The sequence below is a fragment of the Larimichthys crocea genome, chromosome XVIII, assembly GCF_000972845.2.
Source record: "Larimichthys crocea isolate SSNF chromosome XVIII, L_crocea_2.0, whole genome shotgun sequence".
NCBI classification, from domain to species: domain Eukaryota; kingdom Metazoa; phylum Chordata; class Actinopteri; family Sciaenidae; genus Larimichthys; species Larimichthys crocea.
In genome coordinates this window covers 17,314,579-17,332,729 of record NC_040028.1, presented here as the reverse complement: position 1 = coordinate 17,332,729, position 18,151 = coordinate 17,314,579, and the positions used below count along the sequence as shown (strand labels likewise).

Sequence of the window (18,151 nt, the reverse complement as noted above, 5' to 3'; positions counted from 1 at the left end):
AGAGAGCGCAGACATTGCTGTACATTCTCTAACATGCCGCTCTGTCCTTAGGCCCTGGCTCAAGGTTAATAGCTTGAACAATTCCCCACTGCTCGCGGATGGTCGCGGTGCAGAATTCACACTACGTCTTGTGTTTTTAAGTGAAACTTGTCAGAGGACGGTGTGCCAGTTCCACACTTAATCTTGTGACATGCTTGTCAGTAATCCAGCCTCCTCATCGGTGTCTCCTGTTATATATTTTCACCAGCTCCTTGCCGCTCTCCTCGGGGGTTCAGTGGTGCACTGGTCTTTCTATCCTGGCAGAAGGCAGCAGACCACTCATCAAAGCCCCATCTCTGACCACCCTGCTGGGAACATATGGAGCATTCACTGCCATTGTCTTCCCCCAATTTCTGTCCTCTGCCACCTCTTTGCTCTGTTCACATCTTTCCTGAAATGCTTTATATTACATACGGGTCAGGTACCATATGTTTATAATTTAGAAGGTAAAAAATAAAGAAATTATTTCATTTGGAAACATGAAAAGTCTGAGCTGTTTCTGGTCTTTTAGGGAAGATGGGTACTATGTTGAAAACTTTACTGTCCCAGCTGGAATTTGCTTATTTTTTAGGAACGTCTTTGCTGCTAATGATTGTACATCCATGAAGTTCAGCACAATCAGATCAGGCGTGCTGTGATTTCCTCATGATAGCCGCTCTTTGTCTGCTAACTGTGCTTTCTTTTCACCACTTCTTCTTCCAAATGGACTGCACCTCACATCCAGCCCTCATTATTCTGAGTTCTAATAATTTCTCTCTTCTTCATCCACCGATCTACCGCCTTTTATTGTCCTCCCCTTATCTCTGTCCCCCTGCTGTGGCTAACCCTACTGTCTGTCGCCCATCTGGGTTAATAACACACTATTACTGCCTCTTCACAGAGAAGAGGGTGCACCGGACAGCTCCACATTGATCTGGTTCCAGTCTTTATAGAGCTCAGTCCCCGTGGAGAAGTATGGGCCAGACTACAGTTTTAGAGGAAAAGAGAAAATGACAGGAATATAAAATGGACCAATTGCCGGAGAAGCCATCTTACTCCTGAATATAGTTATGGATTGATCTTTCCAATCGATCTAAATGGTATTGATTTTGCAATTGTCGCCGGTGTAAGTATGTAGCTGTGTGTGTGTGTGTGTGTGTACTAGAATAAGGTACAGAAACAGAGAGGGGAAGGGGTTCAGCTCATGAACACAACCTGGTGTGCATACTACTGAGACTAATAAACCACGAACTAAGTCACTGGCTGTAAATGTAGTCGGCTGTAAGAGGTCACGGATATAAATATGATCTGCACAACAGTCTTCAGAAGAGGAGGGATTGTATTTGTGATGCAGTGTGTGTGAAGTTTATTACTACGTGTACGTATGCTGGAGGGAGACCCACTGCAGTGCTCATGGGTACAAAGAACATGTGATGTGATACAAACATCACACTCTGAAATTCCCAGGCTGTAAACAACACAGCACTCCACTGCAAATAAACAACTAATACTGGCTCAGAAATGCCCGTGAGAAAATGTATATTTGCATTTTTCTCTGTCTCTGCTTTGGGGTCTAATGCATATTTAGCATTGTGTGTGTGTGTGAGTGAGAGGGGGGGCATTCCTTGTTTAGTGGTGGTCTTACATAGATTTGGTCGTTGCCAAAGCGCTTCTGCATCTCGTACAGCAGGCTGCTGTCGGTGAGCTCGCTGAGGGACGCCAGGTCGTCATTGGGAGCTGGAGGCATCAGCTTGACCTGAGGAAAGAGCGGGGCGAGAGTTGAAATTAATATGCCGACACCACAATGTGACACCTGAGGCAAAGACTGACTAAATTGTAGCGACCACTATCCGTTATTAGAGGCCGCTAAGAGGCGTCACAGTATGAGCCTGCTTAGCCTCTTAACGGTCTTTCATCATGGATGGTGGCTGCTACACCGTAACAGGTGACACAGGATTGGCTAATCAGTATAGTTAAAGTATAACGGCGAGTGTATGAAATTGTTCTTTTTGTGTCCTGGATTATCTAAAATATAAACAAACAAACAAACAAACAAATAAATAAATAAACGGGACCCTGTTCTAAGTGAACTGGGTCATCTAACCTCACAGACATAACAGAAGTGAGAAATCTCTGAATCATTTCAGTTTTTAAACTCAATTCTTCAGTTTTGGTTATCAAATAAAACTACCTGAAAGCTGAAAGCTTGTTCATGTGTTTGTTTCTCGTGTATGTCAGCAACAGGCCCGTTTTATGTTGCTGTCATTATCTGCTTTTGTTTAAAACTGTAGTCTGGCTCATAATTCTGAAGGCACTGAACTCTATGAAACTAATGAGATCATATAACTGTTTTACACCATCTACGCTGGTTATGTTTTAGAACTGACGTTAAAGACTGTCAGATTTTAAAGACACTACGTCTTCCTTATTGTTTTATGATCCTACACAGCTTTTTACTATTCCCAAGGTCACCACAAAAACTTTACAGCACATTGAAATGAAAGGTCTTATATAAATAAATCCATTCATTCATTCATTTTACTGTGTTTTTTATAGCGTGTAAGAAAACAAGGCACCTGCTCCAGTTTGCTGGCTCCAGAGCTGAAGGGGCCATCGAGGCCATTGTCCTGGGAGGGCTGTCGGCTCAGTGTTCCACCCGCCTCTCTGAACATGGCACACTTCTCCAGCAGACTGTCCCGCTTAGAGATAGGGAGACCCAGGGGGTTCCTGTGTGTGATAGGTGGAGAGGTGAGGAGTTGGAAAAGACACAGTAGATGGAGGGAGGGGAAGCAGAGTAGAGGCAAATCTGTGAACTGAACCCACAAGTTCTTGACAGGAGTGTTGAGGTCATGTGAACCGCCATCGTAGCGTTGGTCAGTGGAGGGGAGAGGAGCTGAAGGGTCCGACAGTCTCTGCAGCCAGCTGTCCTCTGCATTCAGCAGCATCTCAGCTATGGGCTCCGAGGCTGCAATGTCTGGTGACGTGACACACAAGGCAAATGAGATATAGATGCAAACCTAAAAATGTCATCTGTAAGCTCCTTAATTGTTTTTCTCACCATTCTGAGTAATACTGTAAGCTAGAGACCTTAATACTCCATGTTCTTAAACAACCAGGTACACCTTTCTGTTCTCTTGTCTTTCGTCATGCCGACCCTTCTTCATGATCCGTGTGGATGAGCCTGCACTGGTGCAGAATGTGAACCCCACTGTGAATCAATCCAACTGTGCTTAAGAGGAAGGGGGAGTTCAGATCCCCCGTCTGTAATGAGGTCTAACAGGGCACAAGGGAAGGGGATGGCTTCATCCTGTCTTTTTATTTCTGTGTGACTGACAGCCTCCTGGACTCCCACCTCTTGCTCTGGCTTTCTTTCGTCATGTGGCTGCCGAGGGAGGGGGTACGGGGCTCCGAGAGAAAAAGAGGGGGGATTGTCTCAGTCTCTGAGGGCTTGCCTCACATCTTTTCTGAGCCTACATGCTAGAAGCCGTTATTGATTAAGGCCAAAGTGAGGCAGTCAGATGTGTGATGTAGCCATGGGAGTAAATGGTTAGAGGCAGCAATGGTATTCTATCCCACAATGGAGAGGTTAGGAGCCCAAAGCCCCTCTCTGTGGTAAATTTCATCACAATCACACACACAAAAAACACTGAGGTTAACAATGACTACACAACATAGCAGCCTGGTTCAGTGGCTGGGTTTATAATGGTTCTGCTCAGGTTTGAAATGTTCTACCCCTGCTGGGAAATTTGTGAGATTGATCAGGTTCATCAAGCAGTAATAGTTTTCACTCAAACATCGACTCCATCACTGAAACTAATAGAAATATGTAAATTAACATTATTACTCCATCATGAAGACGAGAGATTTCACAGAGAAGCCGAGAATAGATTGCTTCTTTATGAAAATTAGTATTAATGTTCATATCAGCTGCCAGTCTTCTTCTTTCCTGCCGCTTGTTGTTGTACTGCCAGTGTCATCTCTGCCTATCGATATAACGTAATAGCGTGAAACCGACGCATGTCGGCACGGACGTGGCGAATCATTGAGGTAAACGCCAGTTTCGCTTACCATCACATTTCGGTATTTGACATTAACAACTGAGGAGAGTTTGTCTGTTTGAGTTGTTTCCCCCAAAGCTGAGAGCGTTGGAGTAAAGACGAGTGCAAAACATAACTCACTGAATATCACAGGTACTTTGATGCAATTTTAGAGGATTTATAATTACTAACTCACAGTAAGAGCAGGCAATATTTGATCAATTTGCTATTTGCAAATAATTATTAGTGTTCCTCTTTGCAGAACCATGAAAACCCTTTAATCAGGCATCGACAGACACACAATGAATCGGTGCATTTTCACCTCATTTTGACCTCTTCTTATGCTGCCATGATTAAAAAACAAAACAATGCATGTCCCTGGGTAATGATATGACACCGTTACGCATTAGCAAATTAATTACACCAGCCCCTTATGATTACTGCTAATACACAAAATTAATCAGCGCATGTTGTGCGAGTGTGTGGGCATGAGTCAGGCGTTTGTGTTTTCTTTCAGGGTTCTGTCTTGTAGATACACTCAGATGTGCACATGTTATGACAGAGCGTGTACACTGTGTATGTGTATGTGTGTGTGTGTGTTTTATTTTTTGATGATCAGTGATTATTAATGCATTCAAACAGGCTCAGCTGAATAAGTCCAAATCCATTTCTCTGCTTCATTGCATCTTGCTAAAAACACATTTCATTCCATTCCAGCAGCAATGATTGTGTGTGTGCCAACACGTGTATACTTGTGTGAATGCTTAAATGTGTTACCTGAAGGCTTGTCTTGGTTGCAGTTCAGCAGAGTCGGGTTTGCTCCGTGCCTTAGGAGCTGACTAACGATGCTTGTCTGTAAGAGATGGGAGAAACACTCACATCCATTTTCAATAGATCTCATAAGATCTAAATGTTTCCAGGGCACTGTTAACTGCATCTACTTTCAAACCATCAGTACATAACAAAACATGGCCATAAGACACCTGGGATATACTGTGACACAGATACAGTGTATGTCACACATGACAGGCCTGTACAAGTGTTGCCCCTGACTGAGGAGGTCCTTTAATAATGAGCCCATCTTCCATCATATGACACAAAGGACCAACCCCGTCGTCGTCTACCCTCATTTCTAACACACAGTGACATGTGACGGCTGTCACCTCTGTCCTCTATTCTGTCTGGGTTCTTTCTTTTAGACTCAGCTCACGCAGACATCAAGTGTCTGCAGTGTGACTCAATTTATTGATAATAGACGAGGATCCTTTTTCATCATTTCTAAGTACTGTAGGAAAGATGCCATGACCCAGAAAGTGTCTGAGCAGCTCAATAAATATATAAGATGTGTGTGGCTGATAATTAAACACAAGCAGCTCTCTTCTTGGGAAAAAAATAAACCAAACACATTTGCTCAGACTGTTCAGTATTCAGCTTCAATGCAACACGCGCTGTTTAAGGTCTATAGTGTCAATCACTACCAAGAAAATAGCTGTGATTATCTGGCACATTTCCACTGCTGCTGGTACCTGGTGCATACAGTGTATTATGATAAAAATATGTTTTTATGCTTCAGCAGTCGGTTTAAGGAACCGCAAACTAAATTAACTGGCATGGCAGGTTCAACCAATGAACATAATGTGTTGCATAGTTTTTGCACCATCACACAGATTAGTGACTAAAAGTCAGGATATCTGAGCCTGCATTCATTTTCACCATTGATTTTAATTAAATAATGCTTGAACACCCAGCTCTGCAGAGAGTACATCCTCTCCAACACTACCAACAACTCCCCTTCTTGTTGCTGCACTCACCTTGTTGCACTGTATGTTGATCGTTTCCCTTTTTCTAAGTCTAAGTCTAATCTTAATGACTAAATGTGAATGTGAATGTAACTTCCTGGAAGTCTTTTACTGAAATGGACTAATAACAACATGCGGTTTTAAATCCACTTCCAAACGGCTTAAGCAGCAGAACTTCTTTGCACTACTGCAGAGTAATAAGACATCGTCTGCAGTATGAAAGAGAGTGACTCAGCACATTCAGCAGGCTGCCTCTGACCCGCGTCAACAGCTGTTCAGTTATGAGTCTACAGCATCTCTGCAGCCCACAAACCCTGTCAGCTGCACTCGCACCCTATAAATACTGAGCGTACGTCAGTAGCACCACGGGATCTGAACTCTTCGATGGGTCAAAGTTGACAGGAGGACCAGGAAAAGGTCATCAGTACATGGTGATCAATGTGGACAAAGCAACTTCACAGCTTATATAGATTCAGAGACACAGAACAGTTTCTGTGAAGGGCCCAAACGTCCTTTTAATAAAATCTGTCAGACCTGAAAATTAATCTTGAGATTAACATTAAAGTACTTCAGAGAATTAAAACTTTCCAATGAATCAGGCAGCTGCTGTGTTGGCACAGCTTCCTTCATACCTTCATTATAAAACCGAATGAATTAATCCAATCCCAGTAGGGTTGTATTTTAACGTTACATCATCCTTGTTTGAAAACCCAACACAAAGTTATTTAAAATTCGTCCCTCAAGAGAGCACGATTTGTAAAGCCTTGACTCAAACCAAGGAAGCCAAGAGCCGTGGTCTAACTTATCACAGGACAGAGAACGGGGAGCTTAATTAGCTGCAGTAATAGGGTCATACATCTTCTTAAAGGGTCAGTGTAGTGTGTGTGCCACACTGCGTTAGGGGTCTTCGGGTTTAATGTACCAGCTTGTGTTACAGTTGCCAGCAAGTGTCTCCAGGCAACAGTTTGCTTGTGCCTCATATCATCAAAACCTCTTATCAGTGTGGGCCAGTGATTTACTTTGTTGGTTAGATACACGGGCACATCGTGAACCCATAATGCCCTGCATTACCGACATGTCACTGTCAGACCAGCTATCAGCTATAGGGATTGGTGACAGGAAGTGAGTGTTAAGGAGGCTCGGGGAGTAGTTGGTATGCGAGAGGCGAAGCGTTGGCACCAGTAAAGAGACGATGGCTGAGGTGATTTAGCACTGCAAGGAAAAACTAATCGATTCTTCAATCCTTTAGGCTGCCACTCTAAAGCCAGATGCACTTACTGTACATACTACACAAACACACACACACACACATAGAGTAATTGTGTATGCAGAAAGTCTGAAAAACAGAGAGACAAGGAGGTTATTACTCCGTTTAGAAGACTTCGTACATTTAGACCTACTGATTATTTCAACAACAAAGAATCGTGTGAGAGAAGACAAAGAAAACAAACGATCTTTATGAATGAAACAGAGAGGTTAGAGAGAGGGGGAAAGAATTAAAACACACTCTAGAGGGGAAAAGAAAAAATGCCTTGAGGGTAGATGAACCAGAGATGTAGAGAGCGACTCTAAATACCGAATGAATAAATTCTCTTTGTCAGCAGCTCAGCACACAGCCCAGAAATGTAATTAAATATCTAGTTGGGTCAGCAAGATCTGAGCATGATCGCTTCCCTTCCTTCATAGTTGGATCCCTTCCAAACCACCAGATCTCATCTCTCCGACGGCTCACCTCCGCCCCATCTGGAAATCAATCTCCTTCCCTCTAAGAGAGACCATTAGACTGCTGACCTCAAAAGCTGTAACAAATGCATGCAGTGCTGCCGTGTGCCAGCAGTTTGACTATTTCTGATCAATACCACAAAAAAAAAGCAGTTTATCAGAGTGTGTGCAGGATAATCCATCCTCATCATTTCATTGATGAGTCCGATCACATTGGATCAATGAGTTCAAATTAGGTGACTACATTAAACACTAGACATTTTGTTGAGTTACCTGTCCGTATTTAGCAGCCAGGTGGAGAGGAGTCCAGAAGTTGTTGTCAGCAGGATGAGGGTCTGCCCTGCTCTCCAACAACACAGACACCACCTCCCTGTAACCACTGGCACTAGCTATGTGGAGCTACAGAGAGAGAACCAAAGAAAGGTTATGACAGCAAAAAGGAGAAGCGGCAGTATCTGGTAAAAACAAAACTGGCACATTATGACTTTACTTACCAGAGTGACTCCGTCATCATTGGGCTGGTTGAGGCTTGCCCCCGTAGATACAAGCTGTCTAACATCGGACAGCATCGTGCTCGGCCTCTGCGTCTTCATGGTGTGCATGGATGACACATCCACACCTACAACACACAAACACACACATTACATTGTGTAGTTAGTTGTCATGTATTTTAATCTTCCTTTCGTGTAACGTGTATAAAAAAAACAAAGTGTAAAAACATTAAGTTCATACTTTACAGGGTGTTATGTGTGAGACTTGAAGCAGTGACTTCCTGGTATCAATCACTTTAAACCTTTAAAGCTTCCACTTTTTTTAGAAAAACATAATTGACTAACTTTTAATAACTGACTTTTGCAATATGCAGGGAAAAGAACGAATTCTGAAGTAATTTCCCAACACGATTTCACGAGAGATGTGTGACATTTTCGGTCTTCTAATAGCGGTTGTGCAATTTCAGTGCTGAATTACGACACGACTATCATGTGCAATTTTAGAAGGATGCTGGCTGTGTGTGCAGCACTGACAGTGACAACAGCCACAAACAGGAAAGTCTCTTGTGGCTGATGTATTGATTGCTAAGCGTGCTTGATGTTGATGACATATAAATTAAAATATGAGAAAGTCATCCACTTGGACCACCTGTCAGCCAACACAGACAAAGACAGAGGTCTCCAAGGGCGTCTGTCCCAAACTATGAAGATTAGTGCACTGCTCAGTAATCATATACACACAGTGGACCTGACTTCGGTTGCTGTAATAGTATGGATTGATTATCAATTCATCCATACTTCACTCGGATAAGCTCTAGGCCACTAACTAATGGGACTTTTCCAAGTAGACCGGTTGGATTAGTTAATCAATAAGTTTGTCTTTGAAAACAAACGAGAGCCGCAGGGTGTGTACCATAACTCCCAGTATCACAGTACCGATGCCTGTAGGAATCCGGCATCACAAACACAAGCAGCGCTGAGAAGGAAAAGAGAATTTCTATTTCTCCCCTGATGTAGAGACACACGGACAGTCTGTCTTTCTCCCATAAACGCACAAACTTGACGGGGATAGAGAGCATGCAAGCCAAGTTGCTATAGCAACAGAGGCAGAGTGAGTAAGAGTGTGTTTCATGGTGGCGAAGCCGAGCGCGATGGGGGAGTGCAAGGGGAGCTGAAGGTAGGCAGGAGGGAAGAGATCAGCACGGGGGCTGGCTGACAGAAGCAGAGGAAAGTCTCAAAAAACTTGAGACTGTGTGTGTGTGTGTGTGGGGTGGTCTGCGCTTTGATGAGTGAGCGGTCTGCAGCTTGAATTTGTCATGGCCAAAGACAGATGGATGAGGGAAGACCCTCCATCACCGTCTATATCCGTTTCTGTCTCGCTTCGTCAGCACAACTCCCGCTCCTCTCTCCCTGCACATCTCTTTGGATTTCTTTCTCTTCTCGCCTTCTGTCACTCTGCATCTCAGTGGGCCTCCAATTTTCCTGTGCCATTATCTCTGTTAGTTGCAGCCCCCAGTGTTGACCTTCTCCTCTCTCTGTGAGAGACAAGTACCACAATCACAATCCACTATCATTAGGCCTGTGGGTATACTTCACCTTTACACACACACAGTGGAACACCTACTGTTTTCTACGTAATGACATATAAACCGTGAACCACGTGATCCAAATGAGGGAATTTTCTAATTACGCTTTTCTCTCCTTTCCTGACGTTAAAACGATGATTGAAATGTGAAATGTTCAGGTTACCTCTCTGTCTTTCTCGATGCAACGTGAACAAACAATGTTGCTAGAGCGTTACCATTTTCCTCCAGGTGTTTTCGGAGGATGTAGCTGGTCTCGGTCCCCTCGGAGGCGTAGTCCAGAGGAATGTTTCCGTTGACATCCTGCAGCAGAACGTTCACCCCGGCCTTTCCAAACAAAAGGAGAAAGCAGAGAAGACACAAACAAACTGAGTTTTAGCCGTGGCCATTCATCAGACTTGAATCAGTGATAAAGTGGGCCCCATTATCTTGGCCTCCCAGAGGCATGTACCTGAGCCGGACCATGGAGACATTAACAGACAATACAGTGAATTAAAGAACTCATTAAATAACTGCCTGGGGGGGTGATGGGGCAGTGAAGAGCGAGGGCGTTGGTTACCGTTACCTGGGATCATCGGGGTTAGCGTGTGTGTGTGTGTGTGCGTGTGACAAGATTAATGTGTGTTTACTCAACAAGGATCCTGCCAGAGCAGTCTTCTGTTGTTGCATGATATAACATGGGAGCCCTTCCCTCAGGCACCTTTAATGACTGTTACTGTGACGATAGCACAGTCGTTGGTCATGATACGGTTATGATTGATTGCTTCTCTTTAGAGGGACTCTACTGCATTCATTATACATAAAAACGGCTGCAATGCTTTACAAGACCGGCAGAAATGTGTACAAAACTCACTCATGTGGACTTTTACTCCTGTTCTTTTCATTTTTATCACCCTGCTCTGGAGTTAGGTAGTAAAAGTAACAAACATCCCTTCAAGTGGCGTTTGTCAGCACCTAGCTGTAAATCGCTTGCTGTTGTTTGACTAAACCACAAAAGACAAGCCGGGGGTGTAACGATCGTACCTGGATCAGGTCTGATAACGTGGACAGGGGACTCTAAGTGAGGATCCTTATTGAATATTTACGGCTAATAGAATTCTAACGACCCAGTTGCAGTGCGGCAAAGAGATTTATGAGCGTGTCCTCAGACCGGCAGAGAGCGAAGGGGCGGAGAAAGCGAAAAATGGGAGGATGAGGGCTGAGGTAGGGAGCCGGCTGACAGAGTAACACAAGAGTGTTGTTGACCTTAGTGCATTGTAAAGCGGTAAACCAAAACCACAGGGGGCCCGAGCCTTCAATGCAATCTTGCAATTCTTTATTAATTTCTAAATCAGACAGACAGTTTTTTTCTAATTAATTAAAAAAATGCAGATATTCAGAGGGAGCGCTTTTCATCCCAGAAATGCCAAGTAATTACAGCGCGATGAAAGGTGCACTTGGCTGTCAGTTCCAGTTATCAGCGAATCTTTTCCGGCGAGCTTTGTGGTTTCATTGTGCGCACACATATGTGTCGTCTGGTGGGAGCTCAGTTTTTTTTTTTCTCTGCTCACTCGCTTATGAGGGTTAGTTAAGGGTTAACAAAGGGAATTAATTAACTCTAACAACTCTCAGCTGCTGACTATTCATGAGAAAACAAGAGACCTTATCACGACGTGAAGCACAGCTTCAGAGCACAAGATGAGATGATCAGTGAGTCAGAGAGAGAGAGAGCATAATAATATGCCCTCCTCCTCCACACACCACCTCCAAACACACACACACACACACACCATCCCCATCCCTTCCTCACACTCTAATGTCAAATTTGGACTCCTCCATCTCCTTTAGATTTGTGCTTCACCCCCGAACAGTAATCAACATACTCGTAAACCTGACAGCTCCACTCAAGGTGCCTTTACTAACGTGTGTGTGCTGCATTGTTAGTATGTGTGTGCTAGACAATTCACTTCAAGGTCCAGTAAAAGTCAGTAGGGGTCTGGCTGGATGAAGTTATCAGCTGGGAGACAGATATATCTTGCTCCGTCTCTCAGGAGGTCACTCTCACCACTTTGATTTGGGCCAGCTGTGGCTCAGGAGGTAGAGCGGATCAGTGTTTTCATCTCCGGCCTCCTCCTGCCCGCATGCTGAAGTTTCCTTGGGCAAGATACTCGGTGTGTGAATGAATTAGCTGCAGCCTGATAAGCAGTTGACACCCTGCATGGCATGAATGGGTGAGATGGGTGTAAAAGCACCAACAATACAGTTTATTTATCATTTACTTGCAGCTGTACAAAAACAGCTGGAAAAAGCTGGTTGTGGAGGGAGGGCTGAGCTGGCATTCAGCTGCAGGAGAGAGAGGGAGAGGAGTTGAATGACACAGGTGGAGCTCTCTGTCTAATCACTCCGTCCTTTTAATGCAGTAGTGCTCTGGACCTCAAGGACGGACACACAGAAGTCTGGTGGATTTGTCAGCCTGTCAGTTTACATGAGCTGAACTTTTGACAATGTGTTATACCTGGATAAGCCGGGCAGCCAGAAGTGCATGGGAGACGAATGAGTTACTATATTTGATAATCTGAATAAAGAAACCGCTATCCGAGTGCTGTGAACATTGGCAGCGAGACCTACTACACTTTGAATATACTATCTGATACATAATGCTGTGACTGATGTGACAGATTTTATTATCCTGTAATGAAATTGTTCCTTTCAAAATCACAACGCAGTAACAATGTGCGCTAAATGAATGTGAAAAGGCTGCACATGTTCTCCTGAGTCTACAGTAGTTGTACAAAAGTTGATAGAAAACCGTCACTTCAGAAATAATTTATTATGTCTCACAAAGCTCCAAGACCACCACACAAAGATAAAGTAAAGATAAAGTGGTGAAGCAGCCATCGATCCCGAGACATTACTCATGTTTCTGAGCTCGCGTGATAAGTGCTGACAGATATAAACGAGTCGACGCATGCTGGCAGCCAGCGCAGGCTGCGAGGGGTTAACAAGTTGACTTCTGACCCCCGACATGCTCCCCGCCACACTATGATGGATACCCCTCGGATGTCCCGGAGATAGAAATCTGTTAATACTACACTGGCTGTGGTTCATAATGGAAGCTGTTACATGAAGCGATAGCTACAGAATCAATAACAACTAGAGTATATGTGCTGAGAGCTGTCCCTGAGCACCGCTGAGCTGGATACTGTCACAGCCCAGTGGACTTCCTCCAACGTCAGTCTCATACATTTGTTTTTAAATCTATATTATGGTGTTCAGAGATGGAATACTTAACTTAAGCATGTGTATGAAGGTTAAACATAACCCCAAAGCCATACTCGTGTTCCTCTTTCTTTCTTTCTTCTTTATTTATCCACATGTGCATTAAGATCAGTTGATTTTGTTTTCCCCAACCAGGACTTGGTTCCAAACTCCGCATTTGAACAAAAATATGAAACTTTGTAAACAAATTGTTCATAGAAACTTTGAAGGTTTGCCACTTGGCAATTAAAGTAGATCACGGACCACGGGAATGTGCCATAATTGCCTGATGAACCACTGTCGTGTTTGGAGAAGGCGGGGCTACATTATCAGCAGAAAAACCACCAAATAAATTCAACTGGTGTGAAGCGGAGTTCAGTGCAGCCGGGGGCTTGCTGTTAATCGTTCGACTTCAAAAAGACTCAGAGTTCAGAAGTTTTAAATTCATCATTTACACAGAAAGTGGGTCAATCCTACAACTGTTGCCCCGCTGGGTTTTGAGCTACGAGATGAGAAGTAACATTTTGGAACACAGCCTGTCTCCCATGGATCACATGATTGCACTGCTACATCCCCCCCTGCATACGTTTACAGGCTGAAAGCTTGTGTCTCAGTGTGAACTGTGATATGACAGAGAATGAGCTGAGGAGCACTGGTGGTTAACGGTTTAAGACAGTCAGTCTCATTTTTATGATCTCCACGAGTCCATATTTTAAAGACTGTGTCAAAATGCAGAAGCTTTCTCTCAGGGAGGCAGAACTGGGGCAAATCTGCAATTAAGTCTCATCTCTTACCACATCTTTCCAGTTCAGAGCTTCATAAGAAATTCTATTCAATTCGCTTTTATTATACATCTTTATAATATTATTTATAGAGACCCAACAGTTCACAGAAACAGAAATGAAATTAGGAAGTCATAATTGAGTCACTAGAGGAAGTAAGCATCTTGTGGGCTGTGGCTTTTAATAAAAGGACAGCTCACATATACAAATGTAGATCATGAACTCTGTGAGGCATCCTGATGTAAGCCTAACAAAGAACCGGACTGTTGTTTTTACCATTGAATATTAAACTAACATTGTTATATTATATTATTATCATCCATAAAAACTGCACTCTTTGCTAAAAGACAATGCACTGTGCCTCAGCTAATCCTGCCATGTTCTCAATGACAAACCAGTCCGAGCTGGAGCCTGGAATAGGTTTAGTTATGTGTTTGGAAATGGGTTGGAAACAAGATAGTTTAGAAATGGCTTAAGCCCTGTCCTGCTGTTTGGAGGCAGGAGATAAGAGAATTAACATTACTGCCAATTCGGACACAGAGCGACAATGCACCCAGACTTCTCATCAACCCCCCTTTACTTTCCCCACAAAACAAGCCTGGTAACATCTCTGTCAGCAAAAAACCTCCTCGCTTCTCCGTGTATGAACTGGAGACAGGAAATCAAGGGCGCAGAAGATGAGGAGAGGGGAAATGGAGAAAGAGGTGGAGGAGTGGGACACAATAGATTAGTAGACATTAGCAGCACCACTCCTTCCTCTGCCAATCAAAGATAAACCTGCCAGTCAAGCTCCTCTGCTCCACTTCTCATTAAAACCTAAACCTGTTATATTCAGAGGAGAGATCGTCCACGTACAGCTCTGATAAGGCGGCAGCTTGAGGACAGAGCAGAATGACTGGGTGTCAAAATGAATGAATAGAACAAGAGGGATATTGCATCTCTATCGGAAATATGGCTTGACTGAAGCTATTTTTACCCTGGGAGACAGGAAGAGCCTCGGGCTCCCTTTCAGAGACCATCTTCCCGACTCATTACAGCAGGAAAGGAAACTCGAGTGTTTATCTAACCCTAAAATGTGCACCATTTTGGAAATTAAGACGTTTACAAGCCTGTATGTCACAACCACAAATTACCACAGCGCCACGTGAACAGGAGAATATACAGTCAGGTAAATAAACACTTGGTGTCAAAGGGCATTCAGGCTGTGAATGATGTTTTCGTGTTGCTCGAGTAAGCTGGAAAAATGTTTGAGTGCTGAATCTGAGTTTTTGACTTTCTCAGAAATGTTCTTCCTCTTTCTTTCTCAAAGGTTTACCCCCTGCTCTCTTCCAAGAGGGCTGAGATCTGAGTAAATATGACCTCATTTACGAGGCACTAGTTCTGTCTCGGTAGTGAATAGGATACGTTTAGTTACTGCCTCCCTGGGAGCAGTATTAAATCTCTCTCGTGGTGTCACCTATCATGAAAGCATAACTCACTGCATGAATTGCATTTGACTTATCTCTATCACACCCTGCTCTGCAAACTAGACAGCCTGCATGAACCTTGGCCTTGAGGGAAATTAAACACACGCAAATAAACAACAGTCACTACAGGCTGACAGATCCACTCTGCACCCATTGCCTGGCACCTCTTCAAACGTGTCCCATCCTCTCAGGAACGTCTCTTTCCTGCCCAGCACACAAACAGTCTGCAACCACTAAGGACCCAATCAGCAGAACCAGGCTGTACCGGATTCGACCGAGCTCCAGATTGCATTTAACCCTCCCTGGGTTTAATCAGCACCAGCAGAACAGACCGAGCCCACTGAGTGACTGGGCTGGATGTACATGCCCTCCCTTGCAGCTGGCCCTGCTCTCGTTATGGACCTAATCAGTTACAACCACAGCTCTTGACGAGACAGGCCCGAGAAGAGCTCATCATCCCCCGCAGATCACCCGCTCTCTTTGATATCATGCTAATTCCCAAGTTTTAAATATTCTCTTTCTCCGTGATTCAGCTGGGTTTTTTTCAGAGAATGGAAAGTCATGTTTCAGACCCTCAGTAATCCAAAACCCTCCATCAATGGAAGACGCTCCATTTGGTAAGATAATTCAGAACATGGAGCTACTATGTCGACCCATTCCCAAACACTAATCTAATTTGTAGATGCCACGCTTGGAATTGCAAGGATCAACAGGAAACGACTAAAAGTACAGCCGAAATATGTTTCCCCATCATGCTCATGTTTCCATGTGTGCTTCTTACCAGCAGCAGCAGCACCACCACATCTGCATGGTCGCACACGCACGCTACATGCAGGGCCGTCCACAGGTCTTCGTCCTGCAGGTTGACGTTCAGGCCTCGCTCGATCAGAAGTTCAGCCGCAAACACGTTGTCATGGCGAGCACACTGGAGAACGCACGGACAGTAAAGTGAGTTAATAGATTGCAGGAATATATATTACCTCAAGCACTGCCGACTATAAACAGTGCACGTGAATGGTTCGGTGCATAATGATTAATGTAAGTGAAAAACGCATTGTACAGCAATTATGACATTCCTGTAACGCCACAGGGGTAACTCGTGTGCAAGAATGAGCAAAATGCTAATGATGAACGACGGTTAGTGGGACGCCATCAGGGGAAAACATCTTTCTTCCTAATATTCCTCAGTCATTTGTAACATAATATGCCAGAGCACTGACATGGCAACAAGTTGGACAAGCTTAAATTCAATGATCATCATCAGACAAAAGTTTTTTTTATATAAAGACCAGTGTGTAGGATTTAGTGGCATTGCAGCCCCTCGCCTCACTCTCTCTTTATTTTACTTTCTAAATTTGTCCGTTCTGGGCTACTGTGGAAACACGGTAGTTCAACATGGTGGACTCTTGAAGAGCGTCTGTAGATATAAATACATAAGTCTTACTTTCAAGTGATTATACATTGAAGACATAGTTAGGCATATTATATTCTGTTTCTGACATAAATAGAGACCCCTAAATTTTACACACTGGGCCTATAATTGACATTGACAAACAGAAATACCTTGATTTATTAATTATTTAATGTTTGTGTATGCGCGCACGTCTTACCAGGTGTAGCAAGGATCCCCCGGAAGAAATGGGAGTGTTGGCGTCTGCTCCCTCCTTCAGAAGACGCAGCACTGCAACACAACAAACATCCATATGTTAACACCTGCTGCACTGGAAGACAGACAGGGCACTTAGGGCATGTGCTATAGACACACACACACACACACATACACACTGCCACTCACCATCAGAACCAATATGTGTCAAGTGTACCACTGTCCTTGACACGTTCATGTTAGCTCCTTGTTCCAGCAGCAGGTCAGAGAGCCTCTGGGTTACATGCATTCACATCACACACTGTAAGCTCCAGTGAGTCTCACAACGCCGCTCACACACTGACACAGATCTACTGCGGAAAACACAAACCGCTGCAAACAAGTTCACGCAGTCAGCCGTGAACAAATGAGCAGACAGCGCCAGGCAAACAAGGTCACGGTGATTTTACAATATCACTGATACATGTTTTATTAAACATGAAAGAGAACGACAGAGAGAGAGAGAGAGACCTGAAGTGAAGTGTGTGTGACAGATGAATAGAGTTGGACGGACAAACGAGAGGGCGAGCGGAGAGGGAGGTGGAGCGCCGTGGTTTGGACATGTGTGATTTCACTGACACTGACAGCACTAGATGGATACCGACTCAACCCTGGAAAACTGTACGCCAGCAAAACAGCCACCACTGTCACGCAATCCCACCACACACACACACACACACACTAAGACGGTCTTTAAGCGAAGCCAATGGCTCTGAGGACAGTAACCATGGTAATTACGGTGGTGATAATTCCAACTAATGAATCCCCACGTGGTCATTTCACTGAAAGAGTCATTATCTAGACGGATGTACTTAAAAAACCTCACCCACAAACACACACACACACACACACACACACACACACACACACACACACACACACTTACTACCACTACTAATACAAAGTTATATATGTTCATGGTTTAGCTGAGAAGCCGCTGCATGTTAAAGTGTTGCTGTACTGTACGAAAACACGACATGACCTAAAGATATTAGCATAGATTTAAATGAACATGCCTTTGACACAGTCTCCATAATAACTGAACATGTACCACTATTTAAAACTCATTAACCTTCATTAACGAGTGTTTAATCCTTGCTGCAAAGGTTACATGAGCATGAGTACATGCACTTTGTTATGTACGCCTAGGCAACACTTACTTACAGCTCTGCAATAAATCCTCCTTGATAATGTTCAGTTTTTGTTGTTGAGCATCATGGTCATATAATCCAACATCACTACAGCCTCTAAAATGTGTATGCATGTGTGTACTGTGTGTGTACAGGTCTGACTGCATCATATGGATATTTCACAGATAACCTTGTCCAGTGTGCAAACAGTCCACGCATACATTTACACTCCCGCCCCCAA

General features: G+C 43.9%; 1 protein-coding gene across 4 annotated transcripts in view; it reads right to left on the bottom strand.

Annotated features, from left to right (window-relative positions):
- The window catches only part of myo16 (myosin XVI), a 95,893-nt gene that overhangs the window by 45,238 nt on the left and 32,504 nt on the right, over window positions 1-18,151 (bottom strand). For all 4 annotated transcript variants that reach the window (XR_003464158.1, XM_019261183.2, XM_027291004.1 and 1 more), the window contains exons 3-11: window positions 16,746-16,816; window positions 15,917-16,060; window positions 9,869-9,977; window positions 8,071-8,195; window positions 7,850-7,975; window positions 4,833-4,908; window positions 2,842-2,992; window positions 2,595-2,745; window positions 1,664-1,774 (exon numbers count right to left, since the gene is read on the bottom strand). Coding sequence is in view for 3 of the 4 variants with exons in the window: in XM_019261183.2 (XP_019116728.2) it covers window positions 1,664-1,774; window positions 2,595-2,745; window positions 2,842-2,992; window positions 4,833-4,908; window positions 7,850-7,975; window positions 8,071-8,195; window positions 9,869-9,977; window positions 15,917-16,060; window positions 16,746-16,816 (1,064 nt within the window). In the remaining variant the exon portion in view is untranslated. The remainder of the gene's footprint in view (window positions 1-1,663; window positions 1,775-2,594; window positions 2,746-2,841; window positions 2,993-4,832; window positions 4,909-7,849; window positions 7,976-8,070; window positions 8,196-9,868; window positions 9,978-15,916; window positions 16,061-16,745; window positions 16,817-18,151) is intronic.